The following is a 17,238-nucleotide window of genomic DNA, read 5'->3' on the forward strand; positions in this document are numbered from 1 at the left end:
TATATCTCCATGACATTAATTTATAAAAATATATTTGTAGGATTTCTATCTGATTTTCACTGTCCATGTCATCAGGTCTGAAACTAATCAGTAAATAAGACTAAAAACCCCTTTAGGCTGTGAGCAGAACCATCTCAGAGAGAAACGTCTCAGAACATCCAGCTTCTCTCAGCAAATAGTGTTGATCTCTGTTCTTCTTGAAACAGAGATCAAGATGTGTTCTGTTATGTGTTCCTGCCTTGTGCCGAATGATTCTGGGTAGGCTCTGGATCCACCGCGACCCTGAATTGGATAAGCACTTACATTAATGAATGAATGAATGTCTACAGGGAAAAGATATTATGCCCTGAATGACAGAACTCTTCTAGATTAATACTGTACAGAGCTGAAATCAACCAGAGCAAGTCAAGTCCACACAGAAATAAAGTTTAAACCCATAATGCAATTCACTCTTACAGTAATTCCACCCTGTCCTTTATTTCTGTAGAAAATGTCCACCATTTTAAAGCACCAATTACAACCAATTTTCCATCTTCAGCTTCAGAAGATTCTGGATGAAGAAAACTCCAGGTGATAACGTTTCAGTAACATGTACGGGCAGAAAGAATTACGTCAGAGGGACAACCATATGAACTTCCAAAGGACGTTCATGTAACATTCGTGTACAGTAAGCAATATCATAGCAAAATCTGAACAAGAGCGCTCCAATGATTTTAAGCCGTTCCTTTCATTATTTAGACATGACCTTTGAGCTATCATCAAAGATAAATACTAGTCCCTCTTTTAGACAGACACAAAACGCTGTCGACGAGGATGGGATTCGAACCCACGCGTGCAGAGCACAATGGATTAGCAGTCCATCGCCTTAACCACTCGGCCACCTCGTCCCATGCCATTACGCCATTAAAAATACTGTTGTAAAATAATGATTATGCGTATGTACATAATTGCTCAACTCAAAATCACTGTTAAACACTTGTAGTCAAGATAGGTATTTTATAATTAAACTACAACGTGTCAATTGTCGCTATGTTTCACTCTCTTCCAGTATTTACGGTAATTAGCCAACGGTTCTTTCCATTGAATCGAAACAATCAGTTCAAATCGCATAGCCGCTACCAAATTATTTTTACAATTAATAACTTACAATTCACTTAGTTAACAGACTTTTCTGTTATTGAATTTTATTTCCTATCATATTAATTAATAAACAAATAATGTTAAAGTCAAGTAATCGAATTAAGGCTACAATTTCAGACAAATACATGAAATAATCATCAACTAAATCATCAGTCAAAACAGATTTAGGACGGATTTCACACAACGGCGCCGTGATTTACCGTTTCTTTTTTATTTGTGGCTTTCCTAACCGACTTGTCGATGCGAGTCGATTCCTAAAGTTCACCTGAAAGAACCGAGTCAGATAATAGAATCTTTAGCGAACGACATATCACTACGTGCGCCGGAGACGCGCAAGCGCACTGCCCGTGATTTCTGCCTTCTGTGATTTAAGCTAACAGTTGTAAATGGACGCTGGTAACCTATTCAGCCAGCGATGGGCGTAAATTCAAGGCAAGGCTGTGTGCGACGTCGGACAAACGTTAGACAGGCTGCTCTTCCCCGGGGAATATTCGTTTAGCGTGTAGTCATTAGGTTACTAACGGTAACAGCAGGGTGCTGCTAACGTTAACCACAGCTAACGGTGCAGCGCCGTGGAGATGAAGTAACTTAGCCAGACCAACGTTAGTGACAGAAACTAGCTTTCTTCATCGCTGTTTCCTAAAGAGAATAACGTTTTTGGAATGCATTTCTCCAAAAAATGCTCCGTGTTTAAAGTGGTGCTCAGTGCCCTGCTCATCGTCGCGCTGCTGCAGCTCATCTACCTGTCTTTCCTCTCCAAGCTTCACGGCAGACAGCAGCGCTACAGGTATTCAGAGCTGTTTGGAGCCAAGAAAAACTCTCAGCTGGGGGAAAAGAACACTAAAAAGGATCGGCTGAGATATTCGTTATCCAGTGGGGGTATTTTCGACAGCAGTGGTCAGTATCGCATCTATAAAAACCTCATCAAGAGTGACTTCTCCACCAATCAGAAGCCAGGGGCTGACCCGAGGTCTCATCACCTGTCACTGGCCACTCACACCACCATCAACAACCTTCATCACTTGTACTCTCTTCTTGAACGCTGGCACAACCCCCTTTCCATTGCAATATTTGCTCATGGACAGGATGTTAAATTTGCCACTGCACTTGTGTATGCCCTCAGCCTCTTCTGCCCACAAGTCCAGGAGCTGGTGGACTTCCATTTGGTCTGCCACTCCGAGGAAATGGCCAGCTTCCCAGAGCAAGACAGAGAGCACTTTGCTGGCCTTGAGGAGCAAGGATGCCCAGGCGTATTTGCCAAGCTTGAATCTCACCGGGACAAGTACAAAAACTATGCTATCGGAAGCAACGTATCATACCCCAACAACCTCCTCCGCAACGTGGCCCGCTCTGGCACTGACGCTGCCCATGTCCTGGTCATCGACATCGACATGGTGCCCAGCGCAGACCTGCACCATCAGTTTGTGACGATGCTGATGAAGCGTGAGCCGGCGCAGGATGAGGTCCTGGTCCTGCCTGCTTTCGAAATCAGACACACTCGCAAAATGCCTGCTTCTAAGGCAGAGCTGGTGCAGTTGTATCAGGTTGGCGAAGTGAGACCTTTTTATGAAGAACTGTGCTCGCGATGCCAGGCCCCCACTAACTACTCCCGCTGGATTAATCTAGCCACCAAAAGCTCTGGGCCTTTGGAGGTGGGATACACTCTGAACTGGGTCGACCCCTGGGAGCCATTCTACATTGGGGCCAAAACAGTGCCCCTGTATGATGAAAACTTCAAGCAGTATGGCTTTAACCGCATCAGCCAGGTTAGTCCCAGGAGAACCTGGAAACACACAGCTAGAATCACGTGTGATTCTATGGTCACATTTGCAGAAATGGTCTCCTGAGGTTTATCCTGCTTCTCTCCAGCAAGAATAACAAAGTGTTTCTCACAACACGCCCTGTTATTTTATTAAATAGGTCAGGTATTTTGAGAAAAACAATATAATAACATGATTTGGAGCATGGGCAACTAGAATCAGAGCAGGATAATTTAAAATGGTGGTTCCAGTTTTTTTTGAACGACTCAACGTCTGGACAGATATTTTTCAAGGGGGCATTTGAAAAGCTCATTAATCTGTGTATCTGGAGCACCTACCAGCCCACAAACGGTGCCGCAAAGACTTTATTGTTGTCCCGTCTCCTTCTTGGAGTCTCTCTCTAATCCCAGCACTGGGCCTGCATTTACATGAGAGTGAAAAACAAGGTTAAATGGAGCAAAACACACACACAAGAACAATAAGAGCAAATGACAAAGGGGAAACCAGGCTGTAAACCACAGCTTCTCACTCCTGGGTTCTTGCACTGTTCTCTAATCACCTTTTCAAATAGGGCTGTGTAGACAGGCTGGGAAACTGCTGCTGTATTATTTGATTCTCATGGTATTTTGTCCAAAAGCATGTCTTAAGACGTTTCAGTACGAACCCAGGGAACTGTGTAAACTTGTGTTTAAGGAGTAGAATACACCCCCTTTTTAAAACCCAGTGCCGTATCTTAGACATTATTAGTGCACTTTCATCCGCATCTTACACAGTCTGTTTTCTCTCCTTTATCTCATAGGCCTGTGAGCTCCACATTGCTGGCTACAGGTTCTCTGTGGTGAGCAATGCTTTTGTGGTGCACAGGGGCTTTAAGGTCCAGGGGGAGTTCCACAGCCACAAGGACGAGGAGAACCGCAGGAACCGGCTGCTCTTCCGCAGCTTCAAGGAGGGTCTGAAGTCCAAGTATCCCAACTCCCCTCGTCGCTGCTGAGGCCTAAACGCACAGCTTCTTGAGAGAGGATGCACATCTGTCACTCATCAGGGACGCTTAAAGGCACAATACGTCCGGAGGTTTGGGGGAATATTGGTTTCTGGAACATTTCTTAGAGATGTCAAATGAGAGGTCATTTCCAACACAGTTACATATTGAATTTATTGCTTTTTAAACTACCACCCTCTGACAATACACTGGAGAACAGGGTCATGCTACTGTTCAGAAGTTCAGAATCTAGGTTTTCTACTAAATTAAGTGAATTCAGCTGCATAAAAGTGATGAAAACTAAAGTAGTACTGAGCACCTACACAGGTCTCGGATTCTAAATAGGGCACTAAGAGGCTGTAAATAAATGTGGATGTGTCTAGAATGATGAGCAGATCTTAAATCCAGGATTGTCCAAACGAGTACGAGTCAGACATTGCCCATTACAATATATAAAAAGATATGTGAAAAAGTAACTGTAATTGGAACAATAAATCAAAGAAGAAAAGTCTGATGACAGAAGAAAAACAAGAACAATCCTTTCAAAACCTGTGGCTTAATATAGAACTGTTTTTGAAGCTGGTAGCTTCTTGGGTGCTGAATATCATAGAAATGTGTGTTTATTTCCGGCACCACAATCACATTTTTTAATAATTCAAATAATATTAAATAATGGAAAAACCCTGGTACTGAGAGTATGTCGTAATCTGTGAGAATAATATGATGTAGCGTGGAGACGTACTTAAAGGGTATAACACTAATTGAAAAGGCAGACTGTCATTAATTGTGAACAGCCTGAGAACAGTTGAATGTGGCTATAGTTCAGGACTCTCTCTATTATCTTCCTAATGTTTGTTTACATTTTATAAATTGTAAGTAAAGGGGAGGTGTGCTGAAAAATCATTAAATGTTTTGTCATTTGCAGTACCTCAGCTCCACTGCACCAGTGACTAACACAATAAATGATCCAGTGATGAATGTTTCTCAGCATGGCTCCTCTTTCATTAAATTAGAGTGATCTACACAGTCAGAAGGAAGTGGTAGTGATATTGTACATTTCAAGACATGGATGTGTGGGAATGGGGTCATTTGATGGAAAGGGGAAATACTTCACGGTTATCGTCTCTAATGTTTTTACTTTGTGATAAATAACAGGGGCATTAGAAGGTTTTTGTTACTTTGAATTAAAATGATGTCTGCGAGAATATTGAATCAATGTTATACGCATTGAAAAGTAATTTTCAGTTGTTATAATTTCTTTAACATTCAAATGTAATCTTGTTTGAATCAAAGTTTAAACTCAGCATGAATAAAAACAGGGTTTCATTTTTTTGTACTTTTCTTTTATCTCCCTTTCAGATGCAGTATTTTTCTGTTAATTTATTGGCTGGTTGTATGTGTGTTGTATAAGAATATAATTCTGTGGATAAACTGTCAATCAGTGCAATGAACACTGTAAAACTGTTTAGAAAACACTGACTATTGTGAGCTCAAATCACCACTGTATAAAAATAGCAGGGAGTGACATTTAGAAACTGTTGCATCAGGTTGCGGACCCTGCATGTTTGTCACTGTGCCTTTGTTTCTTTTTGTAGCACTTTTAAAATACTTTGAAACTAATTTGTCAAGTGACCATTTATTTAACTGACAATATATTGGTGAGTATTTCACATTTGGGGTGTGGTCTCATTGCTGTGTTTTTTTTTTGTGTTAAAAACAAAATAAATCAGAATTTTATTATAAATTAATAATATAGAAATGTTGATTGGGTGTTTGGCAGCATGATATTGTCCAGTCTATATTTTACAGTATTTCCCCCTTTGTGCTTTGTTTTGGGAGAGGACCACTAGAGGGAGGTAGAGAGAGACTTATTTGCCAGCTCTCAGGGCTTTATTACATTCATTCATTCATTATCTGTAACCGCTTATCCAGTTCAGGGTCGCGGTAGGTCCAGAGCCTACCTGGAATCATTGGGCGCAAGGCCTTCATAGGGCAACACACACACACATTCTCTCACACACTCACATCTATACGGACACTTTTGAGTCGCCAATCCACCTACCAACGTGTGTTTTTGGACTGTGGTATGAAACCCACGCGGACATGTGGAGAACACACTACACTCCTCACAGACAGTCACCCGGAGGAAACCCACACAGACACAGGGAGAACACACCACACTCCTCACCGACAGTCACCCGGAGGAAACCCACGCATACACGGGGAGAACACACCACACTCCTCACAGACAGTCACCCGGAGGAAACCCACGCAGACACAGGGAGAACACACCACACTCCTCACAGACAGTCACCCGGAGGAAACCCACGCATACACGGGGAGAACACACCACACTCCTCACAGACAGTCACCCGGAGGAAACCCACGCAGACACAGGGAGAACACACCACACTCCTCACCGACAGTCACCCGGAGGAAACTTACGCAGACACAGAGAACACACCACACTCCTCACAGAAAGTCACCCGGAGGAAACCCACACAGACACAGGGAGAACACACCACACTCCTCACAGACAGTCACCCGGAGGAAACCTACACAGACACAGAGAGAACACACCACACTCCTCACAGACAGTCACCCGGAGGAAACCCACACAGACACAGGGAGAACACAGCACACTCCTCACAGACAGTCACCCGGGGGAAACCCACACAGACACAGGGAGAACACAGCACACTCCTCACAGACAGTCACCCGGGGAAACCCACGCAGACACAGGGAGAACACACCACACTCCTCACAGACAGTCACCCGGAGCAGGAATCAAACCCACAACCTCCAGGTGCCTGGAGCTGTGTGACCGCGCCACCGTGCCGCCCTTCTTCAGAAGAATGAAATATAAAAATAATAAAGGTTTAGCCCAACTCCTGAGTTACTGTATTGTATTGCTGTATTAGAGATGTGAAACATGTAGGAAATGTTTGCTGGGTAAACTATTGTAAAAGTTCACTTTTAAAGAGGAATGCAAGCACTTTTGACATTCAGAAAAGCTGACGTGAAAGAACAGAGAGGTTCAGAACTCTCTACAGCAATATTACTGGTAAGATGAAGTGTTTTACTAATGCTTTAAAAATGCTATGCTACCAAACACACAGCCGTTCTGTTAAAATTCAACAAATACAGGGCCTTAAAAGGAAGCGGAAGTGTCGCCATTTCAAAGGACTACAAAGGGTCATTTTAATAATCTAGACGTGAAGTACGTTTTTATATTCTAAAGTATGTCTACATGATTTAAAGGAAGCTCTATTTTAAAGTGGTAAATGTACAGCAAATTCTAACAGCAGTCAAAGGAAGAAGCGAGACCTGAAGCATTCATTTCACAAGTTCACCACTGTGGGGTGCTAGATGCCGTTTGTGCTGTTCCAGCATTTGTACCGTCATGTTATCGATGGTACATATGCTACTGCTGTTCCTGATGATGTAAACACCAGACATTATTCTCTACAACAAACAGCTCAGTAAATATATCTGATAATAAAACGCCCACTTGCCACACATTCAGTCTGACTACATCCACTTTGTAATCTGTCCCCTCACACTTTAAATACTCTCTTAAATGGTCACCGACACCTGTGACACTTCACATTAGCATCTCTTACTGGCTAAATGCTCAGAGTGAAGGCTGGAATACAGGGCAACAGACCACTAATCTCTTCAGTACAGACTACTGTTGGAGACTCTCACATGCCTTTACTTGCATTAGGTACACACTTAAATAAAGGAACCCTGAGCACTCAAAGAACCTTCTGCATGATTAAAGGGTTCTTTGCATCATGAAGGAGTTCTTCAAACTGATGGAGGATGTGCTATAGATGGTTTTATATGGCACCAAAACAGTTCTTCAGTTATAAAAAGCTGGACCTTTTAAAAAAGAAGAACCATTTTGGTGCCATGTAGAAGCTTTTCTAAATGAGAAATAGAAACATTTATAGTGCAAACTCCCTTTGATCATGCGAAGGGTCCTTTGAGTGCTCAGGGTTCTATACAGAACAATTTTCTAGAACCATTTCCTTTACCAAAAAAATAAAATAAAAAAATACAAAAACCTTGGAGAACCTTAGGTTTCTAAATGTGTACAAAACGTCCCGCCAAACAGTATCTCCTGGCAAAAAATCTTAAGTATACTGTTGTTCTAAAAAGGAGTGGGAGACATCCTCCCTAAGATACTCTTATATACACCAATCTGCTTCTGGATTCAAGTAAAGTGAATAATTATATTGCTACAATGGGATATATTAAGCAGCACATGAACAGTCAGCTTCCTGGAGGTTGTGGGTTCGAGCCCCGCTCTAGGTGATTGTCTGTGAGGAGTGTGGTGTGTTCTCCCTGTGTCTGCGTGGGTTTCCTCCGGGTGATTGTCTGTGAGGAGTTTGGTGTGTTCTCCCTGTGTCTGCGTGGGTTTCCTCCGGGTGATTGTCTGTGAGGAGTTTGGTGTGTTCTCCCTGTGTCTCCGTGGGTTTCCTCCGGGTGACTGTCTGTGAGGAGTGTGGTGTGTTCTCCCTGTGTCTGCGTGGGTTTCCTCTGGGTGACTGTCTGTGAGGAGTTTGGTGTGTTCTCCCTGTGTCTTCGTGGGTTTCCTCCGGGTGACTGTCTGTGAGGAGAGTGGTGTTCTCCCTGTGTCTTCGTGGGTTTCCTCCGGGTGACTGTCTGTGAGGAGTTTGGTGTGTTCTCCCCGTGTCTGTGTGGGTTTCCTCCGGGTGACTGTCTGTGAGGACTGTGGTGTGTTCTCCCTGTGTCTGCGTGGTTTTCCTCCGGGTGACTGTCTGTGAGGAGTGTGGTGTGTTCTCCCTGTGTCTGCGTGGGTTTCCTCCGGGTGACTGTCTGTGAGGAGTTTGGTGTGTTCTCCCTGTGTCTGCGTGGGTTTCCTCCGGGTGACTGTCTGTGAGGAGTTTGGTGTGTTCTCCCTGTGTCTTCGTGGGTTTCCTCCGGGTGACTGTCTGTGAGGAGTTTGGTGTGTTCTCCCCGTGTCTGCGTGGGTTTCCTCTCATGTACACATCTCTTTGATAAGACATTGATATATTTTCTACTATTAAACCCTGTGAAATGCACACACTTTACATAGTAATTATTTCCACAATGACATGAAAGGTTGAGTAAGAATGAAAAAGAGAGTGGAGTAAAAAGAGGAAGATGAAGTAGAAAAAGAGGAATAAATTATGTGAATACTAATAACTACAGTGTTTCCAGTAGTATGTGTACTATACTAATAAAAGCATTATGAAAATATATGGTGCAAATCTGTCAAGACAAAGAGAAACAATACAAAATGTAACTGACCTTTTGCTTCAGATCTGAACAAATCCACAGGTGTTTTGGAAACGGAAATAGCCAGACCTCAGCATCATGTTTGAGATGTTTGAGATGACTGCGATTGTCAGCAGCAAAGAATAATACTCTTCTGAGCACCTACTGAACATAACAGCTGTGGAAAAATGCATATTTCTTGGAAAAACTTAAGAATTGAAGCTGTAATAAAAGCAAAGGATGGACACTCCAGGTGTTATGTTAAACACAGTTCTATATTTCTAATGAAGGTAAAATGGAATATCTACTGAATGGCTATTTGAGGAACGTAAATGACAGGTTGTCAGTGTTGTGTAACAGCATTCTGTGGATTAATAACAAAAGGAGAGTGGCAAAGAGGAGAAAACAGGAAATGGAGAGAATAAAGGAGTGTAAGGGTATAATCTGAGGCCATTACTGGGCTGTTAGGTGTAAGATGTGTGTGTGTGTGTGTGTGTGTAGACACCTGGTTTCATGCTGATTAGCCCACTCTGACTAGATCTACTTTAATGAAGCTGGCAGCAACACACAGCAGCACTTAACGTCCAATAAACAAACTGTGTTTAAAGAGACGCTTTTTGAAAGAAAACTAATCATAGTTTACTTGGGGTTTAGACTTTGCTTTTCAAATACAGGGTTGTGGGGAAAATTACATAGAACCCAATTATTTATCGATTTTTAATGATTCCCAAAAACTTTTTTTTTGTGTGAGTAGTCTCTGGTATCAGAGTTATGTCCTGCATCTTTGCATCTTTCCACCTCTGGGTCTGTCCTCTCCCCCTCTCCTAGGAGCACTAGCAGAAGGCATGTACTGTAGAGGCAGACTGGGGGGGGTTGGGGCGGGGTCTGGTGTGGATAAGGAGCCTTATTAAGCAGGTTTGGTGAGGCAAAGTGGGGTTTATCCCGGCAGCTTTGGGGAGCAAGGCTTATTTGGGTCACAGAGCTTTACGACACAAGCAATTAGCAGCGACCTCCCCCTGGATGCTAGCAGGAGGCGGCCAGCCTTCAGATTAGCCGCCCTGAGCACAGGGGAGGGGAGAGATGCCCTCGGATGGCGGTCTCAGCCGGCTGGGACCTTTTAAGCAGGTTTTGGGTCGGTTTCATGGTTCAGTGACCTGATCAATGGTTCTAGGAAACAATACATAACATCAAGCATAGGCAAATCAAGCACTTTATTTAAGTCAACTGCTTTAATCCTAACTACTTGTAAACAACAGAGAGTAAGCGTTTGGTTTAATTAAAGTGTCTATCACACGCCTATTCACTGAAATGAAAATCCTACCTGTGAACTAATGAACTTCTATGTCACAAAGTGTTTGGATCATCTTTGGCACAAGAAACAGTCCTCAGGAAAATAACAAAATACAGATTTCTTTGAAAACTCCTTCTAGCAAGTGTTTACGGCACAAGAAGCTGTGTGTAACGTTATGTTTACTACAGATAAGTGACTGCAAATGTAAGACACAATCTCATATTCATTCTTAAAAGGAATGTTGATGACTTTTGATTGAAACGTTTTTAAGGATGCTACTTTGGAGAAGAACGTTTGGATGTTAATGAACCTTTTAAAACATAAATGGTCTCCACAAACTGCAGCAAGGTCCTCTATATTGCTTTAATGGCCCTCTAAACTCTTTCAAACAAAGATCTTGAGTCGCTAAAATTAAAATGTGTGATTAAATAGAGTTTAAAAGTAGCTCATTTTTTGTCAAGCCAAATTATACCTTCAAAATAGGGTAATACAGAGAATGTACATGTTTTTTTTTTTTTTTTACTGTACGACTGCTTTGAAAATGGCTCAACCGAATTTTAGAACCAGAATTACCCATTTAATGATACTAGTTTGGGTCCAATCCAGCCCAGAGTCAGTATGATTTCCAGTCAGTACAGAAGCAGTTGGATCATTTTTATTAAGAGTTCACAGCCACAGTTTTTTGTGAGTGAAAGACCAGGTGTGGATTCAATCAGGGATTTGTGTGTGTTCGCTAAATGGCTCCCTAGTGCACAACTAATTGCTTGTAACACTACCACAGCATGGGCCATGCTAAACAGAACGAGCTTTTACAATAATCCACAGGTAAACAGGTCAAGTAGGCCTACTACACCTCACTTGAACCTTAAGGAGCCCGTATTTGACATTTCTTTTCTACTGTTTCCCTGATGTCCAAGTACACATTATGGTGTGGCAGTGTACGTAATTAATTCATTTTTACATCTTAGCATTTCTTTTTATTGTTTGTTATTAAGCAAGCTGTGTTTGTTACTGGGCCCTATGTACTAATCCCTGGCTTCATTTGTGTCTCTGTGTAGTGTCTTACTATTAGTGTCGCTGTCACCCAGCTCCAGGGTCTTGGGTTTGTGGGTTTGAGCCCTTTTCTGGACTATTGTTTGTTTTCTCCCTGTGTTTCCCCCCACAGCCCAAAAACACATGTTGGTAGGTGAATGTGTGAGTGTGTGTCGCCTTGCGATGGACTGGCGCCCCCTCCAGGGTGTGTTCCTGCCTTGTGCTCAACGATTCTGGGTAGGCTCCAGATCCGCCGCGACCCTGAACTGGATAAGTGGTTACAGACAATGAATGAATGAATGAATGAATGAATTAATGTCGTTATAACTAGGATCTAACTTTCTAATATACTAAATAATGTTTATATTAATAACAAAACAAAGGCGTTTTAAACTTATAAAGAAGTGTAGGGGGCGGCACGGTGGTGCAGCAGGTAGTGTCGCAGTCACACAGCTCCAGGGGTCTGGAGGTTGTGGGTTCGATTTAGTTATTAGTTTAAAAGGCCTTTGTTTTGTTATTAATATAAACATTATTTAGTATATTAGAAAGTTAGACTGTCTGTAAGGAGTTGGTGTGTTCTCTCTGTGTCTGCGTGGGTTTCCTCCGGGTGCTCCGGTTTCCTCCCACAGTCCAAAAACACACGTAGGTAGGTGGATTGGTGTCTCAAAAAGTGTCTGTGTGTGTGTGTGTGAGTGAATGTGTGTGTGTCCCCTTGTGAAGGATTGGCGCCCCCTCCAGGGTGTATTCCTGCCTTGCGCCCAATGATTCCAGGTCGGCTCTGGACCCACCGTGACCCTGAACTGGATAAGCAAAAATGAAAATGTTTTAAATAATTTTAACACTAATACACTGTAAATAATACACTGTTTTTTGTAGTTAAATCATTTTACACCCAGCACATTGCTGGAAAAATCACGCAGCACTCTTTGCTGAAATCATGCAACAATATTAACATAATAATAATAAAAATGCTTGACTGCGATGTATATCTCTGGTCAAAAGTATGTAATCATAGGTGTCCAGATCAGTGAGATGTTAAAAACCAAACAACTCTCCACTTCACTTTCTCCTTAATCGTGCTCAGTGGGAAGCTGCCAGACACCGTCAAAACCTTCAGCGTTGCCTAGTGGTCATTAGACACAGTGGTGATGGCACTGTGACATTTTCCTTGGTTACTTATAGCCTCTACTCAACCCTATTACTCTTTACTCCTCGCCATCCGTCTCACTTAATCAAACCAGGGCTTAGAGCCCAGCAATGCCACTCTGGAGCGGATTACCTGTCTGTGCGGGGACAGGAGAATCAGAACTGAAGGCAGGGAAGGCACGCATATCACTGTGCCAGTAAGTCATGTAGGCTTGTACAGCCAAGCAGCCTGCGCTTTAAATCCATCCCACTAATGTGCTACCCTCCGGGACAGCTCTAATGAGAGACGACACTTTAAACACACAGAGAGAGAAGCTTCTTAATCTCTCACTTTAAAGTCAACCTGATATCAAAACTGATCTTTTCTTTTTAACTTTTTAAACCCATGGCTGTGGTCAGCGTAAGCAAGAATCGCTTCAGCAAATTCATAATCAACGACAATTATTTACTTTTGCACTCTTAAAACATACAACAGGAATGTTGCCGTGTCCACTGAGTGGTGTTTCAAACTCAGACGTAGTCTAACTAGTGTGTGTGTGTGTGTGTGTGTGTGTATGTATTCACAGAGGATATATAGAGGACAGTATATATAGAGAATATACTGTCCTTTTTCAGCTCTTTACTGAGGGTCTAACTGGCAGATAATTAAGTTGCTAGCAACAAATATGGGAACTGACAGGGCATTCAGTGTGAATCCTATCTGTCATTTAATAAATCATTTGTTTTGAAGTATAAGTTCAGATTGATTTTATTAATACCAGACACAGGGAGAACACACCACACTCCTCACAGACAGTCACCCGGAGGAAACCCACACAGACACAGGGAGAACACACCACACTCCTCACAGACAGTCACCTGGAGAAAACCCACGCAGACACAGGGAGAACACACCACACTCCTCACAGACAGTCACCCAGAGGAAACCCACACAGACACAGGGAGAACACACCACACCCCTCACAGACAGTCACCCGAAGGAAACCCATGCAGACACAGGGAGAACACACCACACTCCTCACAGACAGTCACCCGGAGGAAACCCACACAGACACAAGGAGAACACACCACACTCCTCACAGACAGTCACCCGGAGGAAACCCACGCAGACACAAGGAGAACACACCACACAGATTTGATATGAACATGTACCTGGCCCTGGCATGTGAACAGTATTCTGAGTGTGCTACAGACATCAATATTTTGTAAATACTGGAAACATATCCTGAGAGCATTAAATTCCCATGGGTTTTGTAAATGATGCCCCACATTTCTCCATAAGAAGAATGTGTGTCTAATGGAATAATTGCTGGTGAACAACAGAAAAGAATACTCAATGATGTCCGGTTTCCATGAATGCAGATGTGTGCATATGTAGAACTGACATACGTGCAGTAATATACTACCAGACGTGACATTTTCGCCCGTACACTGCGTGTACCCTGTCAAACAAACCTGATTTAACCTGCACTTGGTGGGAACCATTTCACTACACAAATCAATTAACCTGCACGTCTTAAGCTGAAGTAAGCTACTCCTCCAACTTAGGAAGGTTTTTCTGTGGGGATCACACCCTAACTAACGGTTTGCACCACTGTCCATTAAATCTACTTCTCCCTTCAATTCCCTGCCACACATTTTCAGAAAACAGAGGGCATACTACGCCCCGCTGAGTGCATTTTCAAAAGTAGCTTCCTTTACTCACTAACGGCTCCCTTCTACATCCTACGATTCCTTACATCAAGGTGGGGTTCTTTTGGTGGACAAGGAGAGGGAGGATGGAAGTCACAGAAGCAGGTATTAATGGGTATTAAAGTATTAGGTGAGAATAAGTCCTCCTACTAAGCCCTTTAGCATTCCTAAACAACTCCATTAACACCTGTTCTTTTCTACTGAAGCCCTCCAAGCGGCATGAGAATTATATTTTTTATAAACTATAAGCATAAGCACCAGTAACAACTTTTATTGTCAGGCATCATTTCATCAATAAGAAAGAAGCTGACCGTGACCAGAACTTCTGTATAGGGACTTAGCATACATTTCGAAATCAAATTAAAGATGACCCAACGAGTGCAGCTAAAGAAAATGGCCCTCGTGTGTCTTGAGCCTGAACTTTAGAAGCCTGTATTCATGACACAGGCTAAGAGAGGGCTTCTCCATCTCTTCCTTACTCTCTTACATCAAGCCATCTTAGAATGTCAAAGGCTAGCTCTCGTGGCCATCTTGCACACAAACAAATAGCAATGATCTGCTTCACACTATTTTTTTTTTCAACAAGGCAGGAGGCTTAGATTAGCTTGTACAGGTCAATCTGCTGTAAGCTGCTGCAAAGTCCTGGCTATGATACATCCATGGCTCACTTACTCTCTGATATAAGTGATGTTTCTTTTGACCCTTATGCGAACTGCAATTAATCAAATCAATAGTCCATGATTTCTAAGGATGTAGGTCTTTTACCATCTACCAAGCTCAAAACTGAAGGGTTTATTCAGGGAATCCAGAGTTCAAAAATCGAACCCTCAGTTAGCATTGTGCCACTGACTTGGGAGTATTTAACAAAACCATTGTCACTTAAACTCTGACAATGCATTAAAAAGTCCATGATTATTTCACCAAGACAACACCAGGCCTCATTACACACATCAAAGCAGATATAAAATGCCTGTGTGCATCTGCAGTCCAAATCTCTCCCATGATGCCTCATTAAGAGAAGGATTTAAAAAAATACATACCATAATTTGGTACACAAGCATTATCCATAAAAGGCTGTGTTTCGAGGTTCTTGAGGAGCAAAGATGGGCACAGGATCTACAGTTTGTCAACAAATGCTTAAGAAAATTAAAAAGTTTAATAACAGATCCTCAAAGGGCAGACTGGTAGGGATTTCCATATTTTTCCTTCTAGAGTACATCGTATCATTAACCATTGATTAAACCAGTGATTAAAGGGCAAGTACACAAGCCTAAGCTGAACACCTACGATCTTCAAGCCCTCACACACAACACGGCCTCAAGTACATCATTCATCGGTCGCTGATAAAGTCAAACGGACCAATGATTTCTTCGCAAAATTACCGTAAGAAGAAGTTATATTGAAAAATGCCACTTAAAACTTTACTCTGCAGAAAAGAATAATTTATTTAATCATTATATAATCAAACAGCAATGACTTCTCTTGGTTTAGAGGCATCAGGAATGGACATTGCGGTGTATTGCGGTTAGAAAAATCAGTATTCCAAATCTATTTTGGAAGAAATGGACACCACGTGCTTCAAACTGATGACCCTCCAGACTGTTATCAGACTGTTATCAGTCCAAAATCCAGAGTCTGTCATGAATATGGGGTTGTGTCAATGCCCTTGGCGAAGATAATTTTCACTTCTGTGAAAGCAGCATTAATGCAGGAAAATTAACTGAGACCTTAAAACAACCTACTGCCTTTTAGATTACATCTTTCCCAGTGACGTCCACATATTCTTTCAATAAAGACAATACAAAATCACATATGGCTAAGAAAGAATAGTGTACAGGTACTGCACTGACCTGCCTGTGGTCCTGACCTGTCCTCAGTAAACAATGTGTGGAACATTGTGAAAAGAAAAACCATAGGAAAATCATAACCGCTATTTTGCACACCTCAAGAACGGGACAAAGAAACAACTGAAACACTGAATCACTCAGTGCTAATCTGCGCTAAAACGGCTTGTAATTTTACATTATTATATATATTATATTATATAATGTACATTATTTTCATTTAAATAAATGTTATAAACACTTTTTTTTGCATCTTCCAAACTGTCCCAAATTTCTATGAAATAGAAATAGACTGGAGCTTTTATGCAAAACGCATCAAATAAAGTGTACATTGAAATTTACAGAAATATCCCATATTTAAACTTGTTCCCTACAGAAGACATGCTAACTCACTTTCAACAAAACACGCAATTTGGTCACAGGTCCAACCCTCTGTATATAACTGTATGTGGTATATATAAACATAGCCATAAGTCCCTGTAATTTCTTCTGCATGATTCTATCCAACATATCGTAACCCTAGCCCTCCCCTCTCTCCTCTGCCTCCAATATTTGTTTCTGTGTCATTTACTAGTTTGCGTCTTTCTGCTGCGTCTAAGCTAACCCCATTTAAAGCAATTTACCTTTTCTTTCTGTGTCGTAACAATAGCAGGGGAAGTGGAGCAAGAGGTTTAGCTGGGGAATGTTGCTCACTGCATTCTGTGAGGAGTCCCTCATTGAGTTGCAAATGAGCCTGTTATTAGCTATTTGCAGAGCATTACTGTGTGTTTGTGTGTCGGTGATGTGATTGTGTGTGAGTTTAGTATTGTGTGACCCTCTTGTCTGTAGAAAAGGAGGAGGCTGGGTGATAAGGAGATAACACTAATTAGTTCTCCTCCCAATTGCTTGTTAATTGCGCCTGTGTGGATATACTGGCCGATGGTAATACCCCTTCCACCCCCCCAACAACACCCCCTGCTTTGCCTGTTGGCAATATTAACAGCTCATTTTTAAGCAGAAGGACCTGAATTTAAGCCTAATTAATTATGCCAAGTGGGGTTCCATAGCAAAGGGTGGGGTGAGGGCTTCAAATCTGGCTAAACCGTT

The 17,238-nt window shown here is 42.2% G+C and overlaps 1 protein-coding gene and 1 non-coding gene across 2 annotated transcripts; one reads left to right on the top strand and one right to left on the bottom strand.

The window, feature by feature from the left end:
* Positions 1 to 805: 805 nt before the first annotated feature.
* On the bottom strand, positions 806 to 887 carry trnas-gcu (transfer RNA serine (anticodon GCU)). The gene has a single exon. It is a non-coding gene; the product is annotated as a tRNA-Ser (tRNA).
* Positions 888 to 1,496: 609 nt separating this feature from the next.
* On the top strand, positions 1,497 to 5,551 carry b4gat1 (beta-1,4-glucuronyltransferase 1). The gene is made up of 2 exons (XM_066680424.1): positions 1,497 to 2,906; positions 3,700 to 5,551. Exons 1-2 carry the CDS (start codon positions 1,803 to 1,805, stop codon positions 3,889 to 3,891), a joined length of 1,296 nt encoding a protein of 431 aa, XP_066536521.1. The 5' UTR covers positions 1,497 to 1,802; the 3' UTR covers positions 3,892 to 5,551.
* The last annotated feature ends 11,687 nt before the right edge of the window (positions 5,552 to 17,238 follow it).

The sequence above is a fragment of the Hoplias malabaricus genome, chromosome 9 (genome assembly GCF_029633855.1).
Source record: "Hoplias malabaricus isolate fHopMal1 chromosome 9, fHopMal1.hap1, whole genome shotgun sequence".
NCBI lineage: Eukaryota > Metazoa > Chordata > Actinopteri > Characiformes > Erythrinidae > Hoplias > Hoplias malabaricus.